This window comes from Colletotrichum paranaense (assembly GCF_030867605.1).
Source record: "Colletotrichum paranaense strain IMI 384185 chromosome Unknown Scaffold_5.1, whole genome shotgun sequence".
NCBI lineage: Eukaryota > Fungi > Ascomycota > Sordariomycetes > Glomerellales > Glomerellaceae > Colletotrichum > Colletotrichum paranaense.
This window is the reverse complement of record NW_026848963.1, coordinates 2,884,537-2,905,511: the sequence shown is the minus strand read 5'-3', so window position 1 is coordinate 2,905,511 and position 20,975 is coordinate 2,884,537. Positions and strand designations below refer to the sequence as shown.

The following is a 20,975-nucleotide window of genomic DNA, read 5'->3' as shown; positions in this document are numbered from 1 at the left end:
TGTCAATCGTAGTCGTGCTGAATACCCGCCTCTGGACTCAAAATAGCCCGGGCTTCAGCGCATTGCCACTTCAATTATGCAAGTACCGACGGTATCATGTTCTGCAGAGTGGGTTTCGATGATAAGCTCTCTGTTGCCCTGTTCGAAATTCTGCTCCAACTAGACAAACACAAGCTTGGAAGGCAAATTTAGGTTGGAAGTCACATATGACAGTATCTCGTGGCATGCTTTTAAGGGACCAATCAGGCATCCTCATCCGAACCTCGCTCTCCACAACAACTCAAAAGCCCGCCCACACCACCATACTTAAACTTCTCGTCTCTCACCATCTTAAACACTACGATCGAGCAATCTGACATGGCGTCAACAGCAATTCGATTTGTGTCAGGTACCAAGAAATCCCCCTTAGGTACCCTATATTTACAGTGCCATGTAAAACCTGGCGCTTCCCGAGTTCGTGAGGGGGTCACCGCCGTCACAGATGCGACCGTAGAGCTGTGCGTTTCAGCGCAGGCGAAGGAAGGCGAAGCAAATAAAGCTGTTGTGAAATTGCTCAGTGGGGTATGTATCCTAGTCTAGTTTATTTTCCGCTCTGTAGCATTTCCGAACTAAGCGGCAGGAGCCCATCATTCGCGGTTTTCCTTAGTTACTGGTTGCTAACTCAAGTACAGGTTTTGGGCATCCCCAAATCAGACCTCACAATCACCCAAGGGCTCAAGTCAAGAGAAAAAACTGTCGCAGTAGGCAACATTCAAGACGGAGAGTCGAGTATGGCTAAGATAAGGGAGCAGCTCGAGAAGGCCGTGGAAGATGGTTGATGAGGGTACATAGAATGGCGTTAAAATAATTGTGACAGCGGGCCGTTTGTTCCACAGCGAGAGGCATCAAAGGCATCTATAAAGTATGCTTCAGTGCGCTAGAAGAATGAGTTATACAATTTCTGGTTCGATATTGCTCAATGAAAGACATGGCAAGATTCGTTGTTCAGCCAGCTGCTGCGCCGTGTCCTCTTTCCATCTATACATGTTCCAGCGTAGCTTACGACCGATCGACGTTGTAAGTCTCTGTCACGAGTATGCCGCCAAGTCTGGGTTCTTGTTCGCCATACCTGTTACAGTCAAGTCCCTCAGTCTGCCTGACTTGGCTTTTCCGGAACTCCTCCCCCAAAATCTCTTCATCCGAAGTGTTATCCATCGGTATGTCTCCCCTGCTGACTTGTGTGCGAGTGGAAGATCCTTTGATACCAAGCGCAGCATCCTTGAAGCTTAGATCATCAGTGTCCGACTTGTTGGTGGTATCTGTCTTGCTCTGAGGCAGTGGGCGACCGCCTCCGCCGACCATTCCACCGCCAATCGTGCGGAGAGGGACCGAAAAGGATCGTTCTTCATTTTGTTTTTGGTACCCCGAGCTGGCATTCTCGGACGTGAATCGATGAAAGAGACGCTTGTAAAGCGGCCGGCAAACGGGGATGCCGACACAGATCTGCGACGGTCAGTTTCTGTAAGGTAATTGGAGTCTCGGGTCTTGCTTTGTAGGAATTACCATTGTAATAGCCATCTCAGCAGCTGACCAAACAATCAAACCCACACTGTCTCCTGTTGAGGATGGGTCAGTATTCGTTACAATTGTTGAGTTTAGGTGTTTGAGGTGGATGTACTCAGGTAGTTCGCCGTATAGAGGCCCTCTACTTCGACAGTACGCTTGATACCTGCTGCTGCAGCACTATTCGATCGAAAAGCTAGCCATATGAAGCCCTGAGCGGTGCAGAGAGAAGCGGCTGGTCAACGCACAAAAGTCCGAAGCTCATACTCGCCGCGATAGTGATCTTGTCGCGTTTTGGCATCTGTAGCTTCCAGATAAACACCCAAGGAAATATAGCGAAGAACGTATCGACAAGAATTGTAGACACTGAAGGTACGGTCAGCATGTGTTGACTCTTCATATTGTCTCGGCAGAGATGTAGCTCACCACATAGAATGTACGAAGTCGGCCTCGTATCAATGGGGCAGTATCCTCCCTCAATTCTGCGATCGTACACGTAGTCAAAGGGCACGCATGACAGCCAAAAACAAAGGACCTGTGCTATTGGTTGCAAATGTCAGCGGGACTGAAAAACTGGGCAGTGGGCAATTTTTGTTCGAGGAACATCCAAAGCTGAGACTACTTATAGAGACATGGGCAGTAAAGCCATTAGTCTTAATACTTACCAATAGAGGCGAGTCCCACAAGAACCATTGCCGTCCAGATAGCTATCTTATGCCATCCGAGTGTAACTATTCGTAGCAGAAAAAAGCCCATGGACCACTTCGCAATGGCCATCCCCACAATGGCGAATCCTTGGCCAATACATTCAAACAGAGTGGCACGAACTACTTCCTCCATGTTCCCGATCTCGTCCGGTGTTTGTCCGAAACCATGGTTGGCTGCTAGATGCGTGAAAATGTTGAAGATAAGAAGAAAAACCTGATGCGTCAAATGTCAGTCTTGGGGTGGATAAAGCCTAGGGCGAGCCATGCGCGAAGAGGAAGGGAAACTTACAAATGCGGCGATGTAGATTTGGTCATCGAGACCATATGATGAAAGGCACACTACGCGCGTATAAATACGTAGAAGAAGAAACAGAAAAACGAGTCCCGTCATAGACCACATGACAGGCAGAGCCCACAAGGCCTCACCGTCCATCGCCATGGTTTAGATTGGCGACAAAGTCAGAAAAATTACCTAAGTCTCTAGAAACAGAGTGAACTCTGTCGGGGAAGACGTGTTGTGAATGGCCTCGATCTTGGTGATGAGATTGATAGCTTGCAGAGTATGTTACAGTACGGAGAGGCCACAACTTTCATCAGCTGGAAACCTTTGGCAATAAGTTCCGTCCACAGCTCGTGGAGATGCACCAGATAGATGTCTACAAAGATCTGCCGGGAATTTGCCGACGGTTATCACATCACAATCCAACAGTTGGTCAATTCAACTCCACACAGTTGATTTGAGAGGTACAGCATATCCAAACATTCTCTCACAGTATTATAGGGGCACTGGGATACACACAAGGTTCAACGGCTGGTACGTATCAACCAACACTGCCAGCCATGAGCTCCAACATAAGACCGGGGACGCTTCTTCGACTCTGCTGGTGTCCGGGACTTGTGACCCTGCCGCATGTTCCTACAACCGATCTCTGGCAAACACATAAGGGTGTTGATTTTCTGTCACCAGGGGCCTTGTTTGCCAAGGTAGAAGGAGGTTCTTGGTGCATTTCCGTCATCCCAAGGACCCAAATGTCGCTTTTCTTCTGAGACGAAATTTTCATGGTGGATTTGGGAATCTAATTGCACAGATCGATCTTGGGGGTTTCCGATACGGAAAACACAGCCTTGATCCATAGGTGTTTCTGCAAGACATCAAATAGTGTTAGTCTAGATCATCAACAAAGGACGGAGTTAGCGACGTCTAAACACCAGACGTCCTTCAGTCTATGTCGTCATTAGTAGCGTGAGACATTCAAGCAAAGCTACGCAGACTCTCGTGTTGGTTGCTCCCTGTGGAATCATCCTAGTCTTAGACGAGCTCGGCGGAGGGACACGTAATGACTTCCTCGTCTGTAACCAAATTCACTAGGTTGGTTGGTATTTTGTTCCCTGGCTCTGCTCGTGAACCAACACGTTCTCCAGCAAACTGCGTTTGGGTTCCACAATCTAGATCCTTACTCAAAAAGCAACCGAGCTTCTCAAGCGAACCGGAGCAGACCAATTTCAATCCCGGTGTAAAAAGATACCCACTGGAGAACCAGGTCCCCGGTTGGCCAAGTCCAAAAGATCCGCCAAGTTTGCTCAAAAGTCGCGGAATCAGCCTCCCGTTCACCCGTCGCCACGCCCGTTGGAACTCACACGTCAGTTGTAATGTTATGTTCCGAATCCTGGAGTCTAGATTGAGTATAGATCCTCGAGGAGGCCCTGGCCGTTGCCAAGATTTTGGCCATGGCCAATCATAGCCCTTCTATTGGTGTATTGTGCGTTCAATCGTTGCTATGCAGTTATGCATGAGTGTGATGGTCGAACGTAACACCACGCTGCTACCCGTACAAGCGATCTGTCATTGAATGTACACCGTTCACCATCCTGACTGATTGAGGTCTAACGCAAGAAAGATCAACTGGTAAACCAGCAACACAAACGCTGAGATCATTGTTGCGACCGATTTTGGGGAAGAAAATTGATGGGACACTTGAGTGGCTGGGTTTGAGAACGTGCCCAGCCTCGGAGACCTGAGCTCATTTTATCACATGTAAGAAGCCCAACTCTCCTCACAGTTATGGAGCAAAAGTGCTTGCTAGCAAACGTACCATTGCATCTCGACCCAACATCAGACAGCTGTATGGCGGCATGGCCCCTCCGCCAAGAGCAAGGGTCCCCGCATATCATTTCTACAAAGTTGCAAATAAGTCGGATGGGATGACACAGGAAAACATGGAGCGTTGCACTTGCAACCAACAGCTTACTGCGGATCTATCTCTACGCAGGGTATCACAAACAATTCGTGTCGCTGCCTCCCTCGTCGTTTCTGCCGACCCGCTTATAGAACCCGTGGGCACGTTGATTCTCAATACCCTGACTGTCATTTGTTCCTCTCTTTCTTCAATCATAACACATACCGGGCCTTCTCGACTCATGTTCGTGGTTGCAACAGCTCTCACTCATTGCTATGGATTCTCTGCCTTCGTCTACTAACGGGACATCGTCCTCGTGGGAGTCCGTCTTCACGAATGCTCAATCCCATAAGGCGAGCATCGTGTTGCTCACTCCTACTATCGGCATCGTTCTCTGGTTCTTCGCCTCCTGGCAGACTTCTTCACTGAAAAGATACCCTGGTCCTTTTCTAGCAGGTCAGTCCAGTCACAAATGTTTTCACCTACAGACTTCCGTCTATCCACAGAACGGAAGAGACTATCTGTGATGCGAATAATACTTACCGTGCCCTAGGATGGACCAACCTATGGCGTCTTTGGCAAGTCATCTCAGCCGACTATGCCCCTCGAATGAAGAAGCTCCATGAGAAGTACGGGCCCGTAGTACGACTGGGCCCGAATCTCCTAGACATTGACATACCAGAGTTGGTCAAGGTCATCTACAGCACCGACGGAAAATGGACAAAGGTAGGTTCGCCAAACGACTTACAGAACACTCAAAAACTTATCAATCGTTTCCAGTCAAACTTTTACCAGAACAGCAGTTCCATAATCAATGGCAAAATCACATATCACATGTTCAGCGAAGTCGACAATGTCGAGCACGCCAGATTGAAGAGGCCGGTGGTCCGACACTACTCCGTTCCCAGCGTGCTCGCAATGGAGCCACACATGGATCAGGTCATTGACGAGTTTTGCGATCATCTTCAAAGCCGATTCGTCGACACTGGCAAGACTTGCGACTTTGGTGACTGGTTAGCATACTGTAAGCACAACTGCCATCGCACCTTTCTTGGGCCTACTATCTAGTCTAGTACCCTTTCTCTGACATTCGGATCGCAGATGCATGGGACTTCCTCGGCTACGTCACATTCAGCAAGAAGTTTGGCTACATGGACGCAGGCCGCGACTTTGACGGCACTCTAGCCATCGGAGACCAGTCGATCGACTACCTGGGCCTCTGCGGTCAGATGCCGTGGATGGACTACTGGCTCGACAAGAACCCGGTCTATCCTCTCGGCCCACCAAATATCTCCAACGTGACCAGAATCGCTGTTGAGAACATGACTGAGCGCCTCAAAGGCGAAGATACAAACTTTACGCCGGAGAAGCCGGACTTCCTGCAGTATTTCATCGATTCCAAGGGAACGCATCCTGAGATTGTCAATGAGGGTACAATCATTGGGTATCTCCTGTTGAACTGTGAGTTCTACACTTACCCCGTCTGTCAAGATTGTGTTCGATGGGAACAGGGCTGATGCAAGATTACAGTAATCGCCGGCGCTGACACAACAGCCATCACCATGCGCGCCCTATTCTACTACTGCCTCAAGAACCCCCGCATCTGGAAGCGCCTCGAAGCCGAAGTCGTAGCCAACATCCCCAGTGACAAGCCGGCATCCCACTCCGCCGCCCGCGCCCTCCCCTACCTCGAAGCAGTCTGCCGTGAAACGACCCGCTACCACCCAGCCGTATCCATGACGATGGAGCGCATCGTCCCCGAGGGCGGCCTTGCGCTCCCCGACGGCTCCGTCGTGCCCGGCGGCTCCCTCGTCGGCATGAACCCGTACATTGTGGGCCGCAACAAGAGTGTCTACGGCGAGGACGCCGACGAGTTCCGCCCCGAGCGCTGGCTGCGGCAGGAGGCTGAGGGCGAGGAGGCGTATAAGCTGCGGATGAGGCAGTGGAACGCGGCGGATATTACGTTTGGCGGGGGGTCGCGTATTTGTCTTGGAAGGAATTTGAGTCAGATGGAGGTGTACAAGGTTGTTCCGTCGCTGATTTCGAGATTCGAGATTGAGCTCGTGGATCCGAATGAGAAGTGGTGGACTAGCTCGCGGTGGTTTTACCGGACAAAGGGAGTTGTCTGTCACTTGAAGCGCAGAACCGCAAAGGTGTAGGCCGGTATTGCGCTGGAGGCTGTCAAACGAAACGTGGGCGAATATCCCGCTCATCTTACGTTCATGAGAAGGAATCGAAAGACTGATCAATGTACTTGAAGGTTGATTACTATTACTATGCTATAACACACACGCAAACTCCATTCATGCGGTGGGCGCGAATGTGCCGTTGGCGCACTCGAAGCCGAGGTTAGGGTTGAGCGTCGGCATCGCGTTCATGCAGATGAGCTTGGGGGCGCCGCAGCTCTGGGGGTGTATCTTGATGTCTCTGGCCTGGAAATTCTTGCAAGACGTCTGGGTGTTGCACTCAATGATGACGGCCTCGGTGTGGGTGAGGTTGGGCAGTCCAGCGTTGTACCAGCAAGGCTGCGTATCATTGTCAGCATCCATGTACTCGTCACAAATCGAACATCTGAAGACGTGTGAGGTGTGAGAGAAAAGACTTACGTTTGTGGTGCAGGATCCGTCACCAGGGTTGTTGGTGTTGATGCTGCCGGAGAAGTGCTCCCAGGTAAAGTCCTCCATCATGACGGACGAGTTGTTGGGCCTGTCGCCGCCAGCGCTCGCCTGGTTGAAGTAGGTCTGCGTAACAAAGATGGGGAAGGTAACGTTGTCGAGGCGGATGTTGCTCCAGGTAATATTCTTCGCCAACCCCTGCCCACCAATCCAGCTCTTGAAGCGCGCAGCATACAGCCCGCCGTGGACATCCACGTCCTCGAAGCGGATGTTCTTCACATCAGCTACAGAGGCGACCTTTGAGCCTAGCGAGCCGACGCTCATGCCGTGGGTCTCGAAGCCGATGGTGGCGTGCTTGAAGAGGACGTTGTTGGCGCCGTCGTTGATGGCGATGGCGTCGTCGCCGTTGAAGATGTTGCTGTTTGTGATGGTCACGTCCGTGGCGCCGACGTCGAAGCCGTCTGTGTTGAAGGGGAAACTGCTCGTCTCGGAGCGGGCGTCGATGACGGTGTCGGAGATTGTGATGTTCTTGCCCTTGATGGAGAAGTTCCAGCCGATGGGCTTGAGCGACTTCATGTTCTTCATGACGCCGTTGGTGACGCTGAACTGCATGAGATGGGGCCGGTTGGGCGTGCCGGCCTCGCCGGGCTTGTTGGCGTCCCACCAGGCTTGTCCATGGGACTTAATCCATCCGGCGTGAGGCTGTAGAAGAGGATTGTGAGTATCAATTGAGATATTGTCAGGGTATCACAGTCAAAAAAACATACATCAGTTGAGGCGATCCATTGAACGTTGGTGCCGCCGATTTGGAACCATGTGAGCGTGCCGCCCTTGGCAGAAACAAGAGCCTGAACGGTGGGGATGTCCTCGGGCAGAGTGATGTTGCCGTTGACGGTGATGACGACGTTGGAAAGCTTGGTGGCGACAATCGGCTCGTAGGCCTTGTACTCGACGCCCTCACGGAAGATGATCTCGGCATTGCTAGCGCACTTGGTGAACGCCTCGGCGATGGCAGCCGCGTCCGATGTCGCATTGCTGGAGGGCGAAATAACGCATTTCGTCGTCTGCGCGAGCGCGGGGGCCGCGAGAGAGAATGCCACTGGCAGCAGGTTGCGGTACAGCATGTCGGCGGCGAAGAATCTAGAGACCGTGGGTTGGCGTTGAGAGAGAGGGTGAGCAGCTCAGTAGCGACTCAAGTTATCACGGCGGCCAAGCCGGGTTGTTATAAACATCTCAAAGCTTCGCCCCCGAGTCGTGGGACCCTCTCATAATGAGGGGTCCACAATGGAGAGGAAGGGTAACATCGGTCTCCCGGGTCAGAGCATATCGAAAATGGTACACCCGCAGATCTTCTTGGGAATTTTTTTTTTTTGAGTTGGGTTGGGATTCCCGGGATGGCGGTGGTTTTTTGCGGAGATGAGACTAGTATCAGGTAAGGAGAGGCCGAATCTTAACGGCTTACTGACGTTGGTCTCGGTGGGCAAAAACAGCCTCAATTGCGGAGGGGAGAGGGGAGTGTAGGAGTCAGGGGGTGTCCCAAAAGGGGGATAGGCAAACGAACGCGAGTTCAGACGATCCACCGTTGCGGGTGATTGGATGGAAAATTATTCCCCGTTTCCTTGACTGACCTTGCAAGTTGCGCTATGGGATTGAGTCCTTGCAAGCTGCAGAAAGAGATCATCCGCACGTGTTGAAACTTGGTCCGTTTACCAGTTGGTAGTAGTGATCCCCGCGCTTGAACTTGCGCTTGACTAGGACCAGGGCCGGATGTGCGGCACACTACCCTGCGGCTCTTTTTCTCATGCTCTGCGAGGTGAAGACTTGGCGTTGGATCAGGAACAGAGAGGCAATGTCAGTTGAGAAGAGACTAGAAGATTTTCGCTGGCAGAATTTATAGCTGGTCTGATAAAATGACATTGCTTGTCAATTTGCGTGGTGCGACAAGTCATATCAAAGACACAGCCCTACGCACCTTGTCAATCTAAGACAGGGTGAATTAATCAAACCTTGTGCCATCTCAAGGAGCAATTTCCGGCTAAGCTTTGGGACGCAGTCTATATTTTGAATTTGAGCTTGCATGGATGCCACGAGATCTCAGATGAGCAGCACTTTAGTAGCATCTGTCAGCGGCCAGCGGGCAGACCAGGATTAGTTACGTGCCGTTGTCACTTTGTCGGTCTGATATATGGAAACTCAATGGTACAGACGGCAAGTGATTGTTCAGAAAGTCTCGATTTCGAGGTTCTCGACTTTTTTTACAAAAAATTCCTAGGTCCAAAGAAAGAACTCGTTGGAAGAAAAGACTGTATACGTGAGTTTCATCCAACAGACTTGTCGTCGTGGGCATCGAAGAAGCCAAGCCGGAACCCCGTCTGGATCGACAGATTGAGAAGGCCGGGCCCGGCTCGGCAGTCTCGGCGCCCCGCTCTTTCCCGAGTGGTCGAAGCAGCCCCGGTCCTCCTTTGGCATCCGATATCGAGAACAGTGTCGTCGTTTCCTATCAACTTGCCTTGATCTATACTAGGGGCATACAAGACAAGTCATGCCTTGAGGTTTAGGCAGTCCAATGTTTTGAATTACATTCGATGAATGATTTGGTGTCGGGTATCATACACATGCCACGTCTCACTCCTCCTGCTGATGCTCTTCCGCATCAACCTTACCTCTCACCGGGGCGGCGGCCGCTGGTCTCGGCTGAAGCCCCTTTTGCTGGTCCAACTTCCTCCTCTCCCACGGCTTCAACTTGGTCTCCTCGGCCGGCCCATCCACCTCCTTGGCCCACTTGACCCAGTCGGAACGCCTCGTCTTCCACATGTCACCCTTCCACGTGCGCCAGACGCTGCGGCCCATCCAGGAGTCGCGCAGGGCCCTCTCGTGCTCCGCCAGCGCGCCGATGATGGTCTGCTTGACGTGAAACGGGATCGACCGGTCTGTGCCGCGGGAGGGCACCTCGATGATGGCGAGCACGATGTTGTGACCAAACTGCGACTGGGCGAGCTCGGCCGCGTGCGGGGCAATCGCACCGACGAGCGCCTTGTGGAAGAACTCGTTTTGGGGGGCTGCCGGGGTGGCGAGGGCTGTCGTCAGGACGGTCATTGATGCCATTGACGTGGTTGCGAGCTTGACGAGGAGGTCTGGGGGCGTGGCGAGGAGGGATTTCTGGGCGACCTTGACGGGATTGCCTGAGGTCTTGAGCATAGCTGTTACGAGTTGACAGCCGTGGTTGGCGACGGCGGTCTTGTTCTGTGGGCCATCCTGCTGGAACTTCTTGTCGTCTGCGGCAGGCTCTTCCTCGACGAGATGGCACAGCTTCGGCACTACGTCCTTGGGGTTGGAGCCGAGCGCGTCGGTGAGGGCTCTTGTGAGCGCACTCTTCTCCTCATATGCGCCACGGGCCTCGCAGCGCTCAAAGAGGGTCTTGAGCACGTTGTACCGAGCCTTGGTCACCAAGAGGGGCACGGCGGGGACAATCTTCTTGACGGCCTCGACGAGGTCGTCCTTGCTGGCACGGTTCAGAACGCGGAGGGCGGGGTACGAGGCAATGTCGTTGCGGACATAGGTTGCGATGCGCTCGCCGAAGAAGTTGCGAGAGAGCGCCTTGAAGATCTTGCCGGGGCAGTTTGTGAGGAGCGTTTCGAGAAGGCGAGATCCGATCTGGTCGTACACCATGCTGTTGACAAAGTCTGCCGCCTGCGATGACTCGTCGCTCAGAGATTGAGGTGCGTCGGGCAACAGCCTGTACAGCAGGGTGTCCTTTGTTGATGCTGCGGATTCCTTGTCGCTCTTGTGGTTGAGGGAGATGTCGAGCTCGAGCAGGAGCTGGAGGAGAGGGTTGCCCGTGGGGTGCTTGGCGAGCACGCGCAGCGCGGTAAAGTCCATACCAGAAACAGCATCCTGGATGATCTTCTTGGTGGCCATGGTGAAGGATTCGGGAACGGCCCTCAGCTGGTGGGTGAGTTCGTCTGCGGTTGCTGTGGCTCCCTGGACGGAAATGTACTCCTTCTTCTTGCTCTTCAGCATCGACTTGGTAGCTGCGTCGTCCAGTGGTCTTCCAGACAGAACGACCAGGAGCACGCGCAGGGTATGAGACCCGAATCTGTCCGTCAGGAGGAATCCCATGTGCTGTTCGAACTCATCGAGGGTCATAAGGAAGAGATCCTCCATGGTGTTCTCAGGCGTCGGCTCGCCGTCCTCCTCAGTATCCATCTCGTCGTCCGCCTTTGGTTCCGGCACGATACCTCCCAACTCTTGTGTCACAACGGGTGCCGATTCGAGGAATAGCTTCTCGCAGCAGTGACTGGCAAATCGATGCTGTACCAGTGACAGGAAATGAGTAGCAAAAGCGTTGAAGATCTGCTTCTTCTGTCTTGTGTTCGAAAGGATAATGAGGCGCTCCATGAGTCGTGAAAGCGATTGACTGCTGGCCAACTTCAATTCCTTGCCCCGCGCCTCCTTGTACACGTTTTGCAGGAAGACGTCGCGCTCCTCGGACGAGGGAAACTGGTTCAATTCGAGCAGCTCGTCGGCGCGGCGGAAGTATTCCTGTTCCTCGTCGGCAAGCATTCCGAAGAACTCCACCTCGGGCCCATTGCCACGAAATGACTGCTCCTGCTCGTTCGCCGCATCGTCGAAGGCGGGCTGTTGTTCGCCATCCTGTTCCTCGTCCTCGACCCGCCTGCGCTTCGACGATCGTTCCTCTTTGTTCGCCTCGTAATTGTCTTCATTCACCTCCCTCCTCTTCTTCTTTCGCTCGTCGCGGATCGCTTGACGTTTCGTTCTCGGCTTCGGCATTGTGATTGAGGGCTGGAAATTGCAAGGCGAAAGGTATTTTGCTGGGGAACTGGGCGGGTTGGTTGTACCGAACACTGGAGAGACGTACTGAGTACCTCAAGAAAAAAACTTTTGGGCTCCTTTATCTAATCTCTTATCTTATCTGGAGCCACCCCACCACCCACTCCTACCTTACTGTCCCTCATCCAGGCTCATCATCCATGCTCCCCCAGAAATGTCTCCTCTGTCTTCCATCTAGGTTCGCTTCGATTCTTCTCATCTCTTGGTCTACTTTCATGCCTGAAAGATGCTTCTAGCTCTTCTCACTTATAAGATCTCTTCTTATTTGATCCTTCTGTCATCCAAGCTTGTCTCGGTCACAGGTAGCGCCATCAACGCCCAAACACATTGCGCACGCAGCATCTCGTCTATGAACCTTCTGCTGGCATTGGTTCGGCCGAGTCTATCATTTAAGACATCATTCTTCGATGTATTTATATCGAATTGCACCATTTTACCACATGATTCTCTCGCACTTACGCCGCAATCTCCTTGCCGACTTCTTCTAGCGCCTTGACCAAGCCCTCGACGGTTCCCTGTAGGGTCTGACAGTTGACGACAACCCGGAAGAAGCTACCTCGTTCCCCAGGAGCATAGTCGATCATGAAGCCGCGCTGTATCAGCTTGTGGACCATTTCGCTGGTCCGTCTCGTGTTCGCCTGGGGTTCCTCTGCAAGCTGGCCGTTTGGCGCATAATAGAAGCAGACCTGCAAGCAAGGTGGCGGGTTCGACGAGACCAGGACAAAGTTGTCGCTCTTCTGCACCAACGTCGCGAGGTGCTCCGCCAGGGAAAACGCATGATCAATCTGCTGCTCGAAGCCGCCGGCGCCATAGTAGATCCAGGCCAGCGCCAGCTTCAGACTGTCGCCCCTACGTCCGCACTGGAGGGTCAGGTCCGCCAGATCCCACACGTCCTCGGCCTCGTCCACGTTGTGGAACAAGTACCCGGCAGGCAAGGTGTTTGCCTTGTGGAATACCTTCTCGTCCGGCGTCAGCAGGAACGAGCACGTCACGGGCACGTTCATCATCTTGTGTGGGTTGACCGTCAACGAGTCGGCTAGATGGGAGCCCTTGAGCTTTGCCTTTTGCTTCCCCGAGAAGATGGCAGACCCTCCCCAGCTGGCGTCGATGTGGAACCACAGGCCAAACTCCTTGCAGATGCTCGAAATCTCCTCAAAGGGGTCGTAGGAGCCCATGACTGTCGTCCCGGCGGTCGAGTTGACGTACAAGGGCGTCTTGCCCTCGGCTTTGGCGCGGACGACGAGCTCGCGGAGGGCTTCGGGGATCATGCGTCCGGCGTCGTCGATGGGCACGGCCCATACGCTCGACGCGCCGAGGCCGCAGGCGAGAGCGCTCTTCTCGACAGAGTAGTGGCCGTGGGCGCTGGTGAAGATGACAAAGTCGTGCGAGCCGTTGCCGGAAGCCTTTGTCTCGGGGTAGAGGGCGCTCCGCGCCACGACGAGGGAGGTCAGGTTGGAGGCGCTGCCGCCCTGGCAGGTGACGCCGCCGGCGCGGGGGCCGCTGAAGCCGAAGAGGTTTGCAAACTTTCGTGCCGTGATCTTTTCGATTATGCTCAGTGCAGGCGAGACTTGGTAGACGTGGAGCTTGGTTTACTTAGCAAAGACAATACCGCAAGACCAGGGGACAGGTGAACTTACATTTGTGTTTAGGACAGATAGAACGAGATCGGAGACGACGCCAACCTGTGAAAAGTCAGAGCTTCATCCAGCGCATCGCGCATGTATCAGAAGGGTTGCGAACATACCGGAGTATTGCTTGCATACAACTTATCCATGAAGCCCTGATCCCAGGTGTTGACGCTGTACCTAAGGATCTTTTGCACGACATCGAGCAAGCCCTCCCTACCGAGCCCATCGCCCTCGGGAAGAGAGAGCTTCAACTTTTCGACCAACGCCTCAGGCTTCTGGGTGTCGACCAAGACATTGCTGGGGACGCCTTCAATGTCAACGGATGTGAAGCCGTTGGCCTTTTGGCCAGCTGCCTCATCGGCTGCTCTGATGTACGGGACGATCAGACCCTTGACGGCATCGAGCAGCTATTGAACAGGGAGCAGGCAGATCAGTCGGGATGTCCGGGCAGCATGTCGCACCCAGCATAGCTGACGATGCTGAGACACTTACATCCTCTACTTCCTCGGCTCTTTTGAGCGTCTGCGGGACTGCATGGTGCCCATTTGTGCCGTTGGTGCCGTTCATCGTTGTTGTGCTGAGAGATTGAAACTTCCCTTTCACCGGAAGTCTGAGAAAGTTTCGAAAATTCTTTCAGAAATGTCAGAAGCTCAGACAGTGAAAGTTTCGCCAAAATTACCGCTCAAACTGGACAGAACGGAATGAATTGTTGGTATATCCAAGTCCTCAAATCGCTTGCTCGGTCCACTCTATGTTTCTCCAATGTCGACTCCAACCAGAATGAGTAATAACGTTTGGAGAAATTCTTCAACAGCCGGCGTTTATTCCCCGATGACGGCACATCGGAGCAAAGTGGCGCGAGCCCACCTTTACCCACCCGGCTGGGAAACTAGCCGCAATCGCCGAGTCTGTGCCGTGTACGGCATGACAAGGATCTAGCGTTTCCAGCTTGAAGATCGAGTGGTGGGGTTAACAGCGTCGCCGCGATCACGTTTCCAAATCTCACTGACACAAAGAGCCAAATTCTTAAGAAATGTCTGTATTCCGGTTTCACACTTAAACATATTCAGAGTCCTCAATTCTCCACTCAAAAGTCAGACGCAGCATCTACATTCTGCTCCACACGCATACCGCTGGGCAGGTTGTCCTTGACTGCATCCTTGATCACCTCACCGCCAGTCCTCATAGCCTGAATGATGCCAGCCGCAGGCATGGGAACGCCGGCCTTGTGTAAAATGTCTGTTTGCTCTGCGATTGCGTCGATGCGGCTCTGAAGGCCGTCGGAGATTTCCTGCTGCTTCTAAAATGAGAAAGATGTCAATGTAAGCGATGTTCGTTTATGCAGAAAGTCCATCAGTCCGGAAAGGCACAAGAGCTCACCTGAGCAACAAGCTCATTGATAGCCTTATTCGCAGCATCTGTGAAGTTATTGAGCTCGTCGCGCTTGAGAGCGATTTCTTCAGCGGTTTTTGCGACCTTGCTTAGTTTCGTGAGAAGGTCAAGGCCCGGGTTGACGTATTTGGCGTGCACATTGGTATACATCTGGCAGGTCATCTGTAGAAGATCAAAGTATGCTTTGATCTGCAGAGTCGATATGTAGATGGTCTCGATGTCGAGATCATTCAGCTTCAGCATACCCTTCTGAGACGCCTCCTCGCCAAGAGCGGTGACATCAGTGTCAAAGTTCTTCACCTTGGTTTCAATGATGACCTTGACCATGGTAGAAAGAGCGTTGAAGAAGGTAGTTAGCTTGCTGATCTGCACCTTAAGCTCAACCAAAATGGCGATGCATTCAATCAAGATCTCTTTGACGCGCTCAAGAGCTTTTCCAGTAATCTCGATGCCCTTGAGCTTAGTCTGAATCCCAGTCAGCCTCTTCTGAACTTCCGCGGCAGCCGCTACAGCATTAGTATAGTTGGTCTGAGCAGTCTCGAGGGCCCTTTGATTGAGGGCAAGTTTCTCGGTGGCCGTGCAAAGGGCGGCAGTGACGGCACTATTGTCCTTCTTGTCCACATAAGTGTTATTCAACTTTGGTGCGTTCGAGGAGGAGCCAGGGAACGACTTTGCTGTAGCTTCAAGCTTTGTGACGGCAAGCTTCGCCTTGGTGATGGCATCTTGCCACTTCTTGATGGAGGCTGGGTCAGTCTTGGCGGAAGTAAAACTTTGCTGATTGGCGACCTCCTTCTTGATGTCCTCGACGATAGCAATACTGGAGTCAAAGACAGCGATCAGCTCAACGCTAGGTTGACCGGTACCCAGCTTTGCAGACTTCTGTTGCATCTCGAGGTTGGTGAGGAGCCAAGTCAGGCCCTCAGTACCGGCTCCGTTCTTAGACGCCTGATCCTTGAACTTTGACCAGTCGGGGGTATTACCCTCACCAGCAGTAAGATAAGTCAAGAGCGTGGTGATGAAGGGGGCAAGAAGAGGGGCTGCGACATAGGCAGGATCGGTCTCAGGAGTTGCGTCGTTGAACTGGAGGGTTGCGCCCCCAGGCTGACCGCCTTGATGGGCACCGAGAAGAGCCCGGGCAAAGGGCGGTGCACCCGCAGCGTTGAGCGCACCTTGGCGACCAATTTGAGTTAGCCCATTTACAAGTCCATTGACTCCAGTCATGGGATTGGCGGCACTGATAATGGCAGGCAGTGCCTGGGCAATAAGCACGGGTCCTGCCGAAGTAATAGAGGTCAGAGCACCCATAGCGCAGGTCTCCCAAGCTGCGAAAAGACTTTGTTAGTGATTTATGATATTATAATAGGTGAGACCAAGTCAAGTTACCAGATGGCACAGCATCGTTGGCGGTTTGAAACGCCTTCTCCTGCTTCTGGAGCGACTCCTTCATCTCTTCAGAAGCCTTGTCGGCCCTCTCGAGTTCCTTGTTTGTGTAACTTGCCTCGATCTCGGCCCGTAACATAGCGCTTAGGTTCGTTTGAGACTGCTTCTCAGTCTTCCCGTGTTCCTGAACAGAGGCCTGATGGAACTCGGAAACAGCCAGAAGCCAGGTATCAAAGGCCTTTTCGGTGTCCTGGGCGTAGTTGAGGCAATTGTTGGACATCCTTCGCAACTTTACAAGCTCGTTCGTTAAGTTGCGCTGAGTGTCTGGGAGACCCTGGATGGCCCTGATAGTGCGAGCGATGGTCTCTATGATCTCGGAAGACTGGCTAGCAATGGATGACATGTTGCTTCCCGCAACGCGAAATGCCTTGTCACCCTCGCTGGCAACAAATACCAGACACGCTCTAAGAGTTGGATCTTGGGCGACACTAGAGAGATTTAGGTTACTATCACTTCGGAATGCCTGAAGAACTAATGAAGGGGAACGAACCGCAGATACTTGAATCCCCCAGTTGGGACAGAGTCTTTCAAGCTGATAGCTGCGGCGTCGGGGGATGCCGCGGCAACATGGCAGGAACCAACTAATGTAGTGGCAGTTGGAGCTGCGGAAAGAAGCTCATTCCAATTGTATTGAAAAAGAAGGGATTCCTTGACCTCCTGAACAAACTGGGCTCCCGCCTTGCCTCCATGAGTCTTCCTCAAGACGGCCTGTTGAGCGGCTTCAACCTTGGCGAGATTATCAACAGACATTCTAACAATAATTGAACGAGGAAATCAGATTTCTTGAGGGGTAATGGTAATTTGTGCTAGAGCAAGGTGATGGATAGTAATGGTTATTCAAAAGCCCATTTGGAGTGAATTCGATGAGGGAAAACGGCTTCTTTATACAAGATAACGAGCCAGTTTTTCATTTCCTGCTTTAGGAGCTCCAGCTGTACAGAACTATCATGCTCAGCTAAGCCTCTGGAAAGCTGATCACTATGGCATTACGGAAGCTGAGACCTTCGCAGCTTGCGGTGCAGATTTCGAATAGTTCCTGTATCTTGAGTTCTGTCTGTAGACGCACCAGGCTTTACAGACTCAACATCCTTCGCCGATCCTCACTATGGGTGCAGTAGCATAGGATCTGTCTTCCTACATGCACGCAGCCACTGGTCTACGCTCATGCAACTGCTGTTCATTGGCTCTTTTCCCGCGTCACTGTGTGGTTGCTTTACTTGAATGACTTTTCAGCCAGCCAGAGAACATCTCAGGGAGTGATTTCGCCGAAAGCGTCTCTGGAAACAGTTCGCCCGCACTTCTTTTCACGCTGCGATAGTGGTCACTATACGCTAAATAAATCTTCAGCCAGCCAGAGAATATCATATGAAGTGGTTTTTCTCAAAGCCTCTCCGAGAACAATTCTTGAATGCAATTTTGTCAAAGAGACTTTCAGATAGGTAGCGCAATTGAGACAGACGGCACCTCTCTCCGGCTTCATGCGGCTGAGGCCGATGACAGCGGAGAGTGAAGGTTAGCGGCCGCGAAACAACAAATTGAGACAATGCTTGCGGCTGGGGGCAAAAACTACCGAATGGGAAAGTTCAAGACATCATTGTAGGAGAGCATCCCTTTCGGCGCCTTCCGTGCTCTGGATTCAATATTTTCAGCGTTGCGATGTACCATTGGCTCGACAGACCAAAGCTGAAGGAAAGGTTCTCTATCATGCCACTGACTTGCCAAGAAGGGATCACAATCTGAAGGAGGTATTCGGAGAATGAACCAATCGCAAGATGTGGTATTTGGTCTGAAAGCCCTTTGCTTAAACAGGGTCTCACTCCTACAATCTTAATAGGGGACCATCGCTCAGTGGGATAGCCAGGTACCTTCACTCTGCATTCTTGATATTGAACAGATTTATATTTCAGAATTCTCTTTTCTTTTCTATCACAATGTACAACATATATCTTGACTCATTCCACGATTTTCAGTCCATGTCGAACGAGTTTCAGAAACGTCTTGCAGAGCAGCGTGCTGAAGATGGCACGCTTTTCAGTGAAGCTGCCGCTTTACTAGACAAGACCAATGATGCCGCCTTTGAAGGACTTGAGACCTTAGTTGTCCAGCTTCTACAGATAGCAGATGGCGATTCACCTGTCGGTAAAGACGCTGTACCACAGCTCCCCATTGCTATCGAACTCTTCCACAAGTTGGCCAAGTCCTGTGAAGGTTCTGTTGACCGTATCGGTCAGGAATTCATAGATACGACTCAGTACGGCGGGGAAAACAAGCAACTTCACGATGACATCCAGAAACTCCTCGTCGACATCACTGGGGAGATCCGTAGCGCAGAAGGCGCGCTTCAAAGGGCTCAAGACTCGTCAAGGAGCTGCTTTGAGCGTCTGACGACAGCTAGGCGCAATTTGAAAGATGCGGAAAATAAGAAAGATGTGAGCGAGCTTCATATATCGTAAATTTGTTTCGGCTGTCTGCTTAACGTCAGGTGTAGGACTGGTACGCGATATCTTCTTTTTTTGGAGGGGGCGGAGACATCGACAATCAAATCCGAGTGAACGAGCAAAACGTCAAAGACTGCCAACGAAATTTGGACGATGCAGAGACGGATGAGATTGACTGCGAGAATAACCTTTCCAATCTGCAGAGCTTGGTCCCAAGGGTACAGGAGCTTACCAGACTCCTGGATGATCTCTTCTGGCAGATGAATGCCGAGTACGAGAAGATCGTCGAGGACAGAAAGATCATCGAACGGACTTGGGTAGCTACTAGGACGCTTGACTACCACGTTAGCACCAACGATGTCGACACCTCTCGCGATGACATTCTACGCCATGTGATACAATTGATTCACATAAGAGTGGAACAAGTGGATGAGGATCCGGATGTCCAGCGGTTCAAAGAGAACATTGAGAGACGGATGCGTGAAGCACTGGGCGAGGCTCTGGTGGAAGAGCTCCACCAGGAGAGGAGATTCCTTCCCAAGGAAGATGTCAACTTTTAGTCTATTTATGCTAATTTCAATTCTGAATTTGTTTCTTAATTCTCACTGTTGGTATACACGTAAGCAGGTCAGACCTTTCGGTCGCGACGAGATCAATAGGTCGGTCTATTTCGCGCGTGTGTAGGAGGGGAAGTTCGTGGGCAGAGCCCGCGCTCCCTCTGTGGGTGTAAGTGGGTGGAAGGGTCCGTCGCACGGGCCCAAACCGCCTACCTGCCTCCCCTACCTAACCGTCTACCTAGACTCTTTTCTGCCTCGTAATCCAACACTCACCTCTGAGACAAAAGAATGAGGAGTTGCCACCTGGGTAAGTCAAGGGCTCCAAATGCGTAGGAGTAGGGCAGCTGATGCCAGTGTCATAAGTCAAAGTGCAGAATCGATGCAATACCTAAGCATCCGCGGGTCGGGCCGTCGGCGCTCGGAACGATTTACGAAGGCATCCACGCACGAAAAACTGTTGACAGATTGAATGAGCTGAAAATGCAAATTATCTGTTGGTGGCTACCTGAGCTATGAATAAACCCCTCTGTTTACGGTGTCTTGTCAAATTTCAACCGGAGTTGTTTACAATGTGATCTTTTGCCCAGACGGACTGTCGCTCGCTAAGCCCTGGTGGCTGGCTGAGTTCAGACGACAGGCCGTCTCGGCTGTGATAGCCTTCCGAAGTCTGCCATGATGGGAGCGTCATCAGTGGTTTGTTATCCTTCCGAAAACGATCGCTTTTTGCGACCTATCGCTTGATACCAGACCCCTTTTCCCCCGATCAGACCAAACTCGAAGCCCAATAGACTCGCTGTGAAGAGACTGGCCAATGCTGTCCATACGATGCTTCCGAGTCGACGCTAGTCTACCTTACTTGCCCAAACACTTAGCAGGTAGATCGGCTCAGTCTCACATACGAAGAAGGTGGATACCGCTGCCTGTATGCTACATGGCAGCTTCTGCTGGTCATCAGAGAGCCTTATCATCAGGTCAGGCCTGCAATAATAGGCAGTGACAAATAAGGCCTTGGCTAATATAAGTAGAGATTATAGATAATCACCACGAGGCCTGGCGGGTATCCCACCGATTACATATCGACATCAGCACATGAATCTCTAGTTATTCTGCAGCTTCGAAAGAATCTCAATTTTGATGTGCGGGGATAAGGGCTATAGGGGTCGACGATCATAGAATTCACTATTACCCCTCATAGAGATACGAACCCTTGTACTAACGTTGGCCCACGATGATGGAATATGTCGAGTGATAGAGATGCGAGTTTGTGACAAGACATATTTGCAGTTAGAAAGGGAACTAGGCCGGCTGGCGGGGAGGGACCGGGTATGCGGAAGCGGCGGCGCTTCCTGAGCTAGTGCTGTGCGCGTAGCGTGTCAAAGGCCAGCCAGCCACGGGACGGAGATCGCTGGCACGTAAAGGTGCCGAGGCGCTGCTTGAAGCGGGGGTGGACATCTCGAAGCAGCTTGGATAAGGGTTGATCAATAACTTCAAGTCAATCACATTGCATAGATCGCAAAAACCCATTTCGTAGAAATTTGCCCGTTAGCATTAGATGGACGGAGGCGCAGACCTCCAGAAGACATGGTTTAAGACATACTCGCCTAGACTCAGCAACCCCACACCTAGCC

The 20,975-nt window shown here is 52.0% G+C and overlaps 9 protein-coding genes across 9 annotated transcripts; 4 read left to right on the top strand and 5 right to left on the bottom strand.

Annotated features, from left to right (window-relative positions):
- Positions 1 to 357: 357 nt before the first annotated feature.
- Positions 358 to 818, top strand: CPAR01_07378 (uncharacterized protein; the record flags this gene model as incomplete). The annotated part of the gene is made up of 2 exons (XM_060491647.1): positions 358 to 561; positions 672 to 818. 2 exons carry the CDS (start codon positions 358 to 360, stop codon positions 816 to 818), a joined length of 351 nt encoding a protein of 116 aa, XP_060350521.1.
- Positions 819 to 1,038: 220 nt separating this feature from the next.
- CPAR01_07377 (uncharacterized protein) lies at positions 1,039 to 2,688 on the bottom strand (the record flags this gene model as incomplete). Its single annotated transcript, XM_060491646.1, has 7 exons — positions 1,039 to 1,482; positions 1,543 to 1,595; positions 1,658 to 1,722; positions 1,791 to 1,908; positions 1,969 to 2,082; positions 2,208 to 2,463; positions 2,539 to 2,688. The coding sequence occupies 7 exons, from the start codon at positions 2,686 to 2,688 to the stop codon at positions 1,039 to 1,041; spliced, it is 1,200 nt and encodes a 399-aa protein (XP_060350520.1).
- Positions 2,689 to 3,089: 401 nt separating this feature from the next.
- CPAR01_07376 (uncharacterized protein) lies at positions 3,090 to 3,991 on the top strand (the record flags this gene model as incomplete). Its single annotated transcript, XM_060491645.1, has 2 exons — positions 3,090 to 3,250; positions 3,619 to 3,991. The coding sequence occupies 2 exons, from the start codon at positions 3,090 to 3,092 to the stop codon at positions 3,989 to 3,991; spliced, it is 534 nt and encodes a 177-aa protein (XP_060350519.1).
- A 710-nt stretch (positions 3,992 to 4,701) lies between these two features.
- Positions 4,702 to 6,585, top strand: CPAR01_07375 (uncharacterized protein; the record flags this gene model as incomplete). Its single annotated transcript, XM_060491644.1, has 5 exons — positions 4,702 to 4,882; positions 4,980 to 5,152; positions 5,207 to 5,450; positions 5,528 to 5,887; positions 5,957 to 6,585. 5 exons carry the CDS (start codon positions 4,702 to 4,704, stop codon positions 6,583 to 6,585), a joined length of 1,587 nt encoding a protein of 528 aa, XP_060350518.1.
- A 144-nt stretch (positions 6,586 to 6,729) lies between these two features.
- CPAR01_07374 (glycosyl hydrolase family 28) lies at positions 6,730 to 8,165 on the bottom strand (the record flags this gene model as incomplete). The annotated part of the gene is made up of 3 exons (XM_060491643.1): positions 6,730 to 6,951; positions 7,033 to 7,743; positions 7,809 to 8,165. The coding sequence occupies 3 exons, from the start codon at positions 8,163 to 8,165 to the stop codon at positions 6,730 to 6,732; spliced, it is 1,290 nt and encodes a 429-aa protein (XP_060350517.1).
- Positions 8,166 to 9,666: 1,501 nt separating this feature from the next.
- Positions 9,667 to 11,832, bottom strand: CPAR01_07373 (pumilio-family RNA binding repeat domain-containing protein; the record flags this gene model as incomplete). The annotated part of the gene is made up of 1 exon (XM_060491642.1): positions 9,667 to 11,832. One exon carries the CDS (start codon positions 11,830 to 11,832, stop codon positions 9,667 to 9,669), a length of 2,166 nt encoding a protein of 721 aa, XP_060350516.1.
- Positions 11,833 to 12,347: 515 nt separating this feature from the next.
- On the bottom strand, positions 12,348 to 14,584 carry CPAR01_07372 (uncharacterized protein; the record flags this gene model as incomplete). Its single annotated transcript, XM_060491641.1, has 5 exons — positions 12,348 to 13,475; positions 13,530 to 13,574; positions 13,637 to 13,927; positions 14,013 to 14,130; positions 14,577 to 14,584. 5 exons carry the CDS (start codon positions 14,582 to 14,584, stop codon positions 12,348 to 12,350), a joined length of 1,590 nt encoding a protein of 529 aa, XP_060350515.1.
- A 23-nt stretch (positions 14,585 to 14,607) lies between these two features.
- CPAR01_07371 (uncharacterized protein) lies at positions 14,608 to 17,102 on the bottom strand (the record flags this gene model as incomplete). Its single annotated transcript, XM_060491640.1, has 4 exons — positions 14,608 to 14,820; positions 14,901 to 16,234; positions 16,296 to 16,780; positions 16,843 to 17,102. 4 exons carry the CDS (start codon positions 17,100 to 17,102, stop codon positions 14,608 to 14,610), a joined length of 2,292 nt encoding a protein of 763 aa, XP_060350514.1.
- A 1,181-nt stretch (positions 17,103 to 18,283) lies between these two features.
- CPAR01_07370 (uncharacterized protein) lies at positions 18,284 to 19,350 on the top strand (the record flags this gene model as incomplete). Its single annotated transcript, XM_060491639.1, has 2 exons — positions 18,284 to 18,781; positions 18,841 to 19,350. The coding sequence occupies 2 exons, from the start codon at positions 18,284 to 18,286 to the stop codon at positions 19,348 to 19,350; spliced, it is 1,008 nt and encodes a 335-aa protein (XP_060350513.1).
- Between the last annotated feature and the right edge of the window lie 1,625 nt (positions 19,351 to 20,975).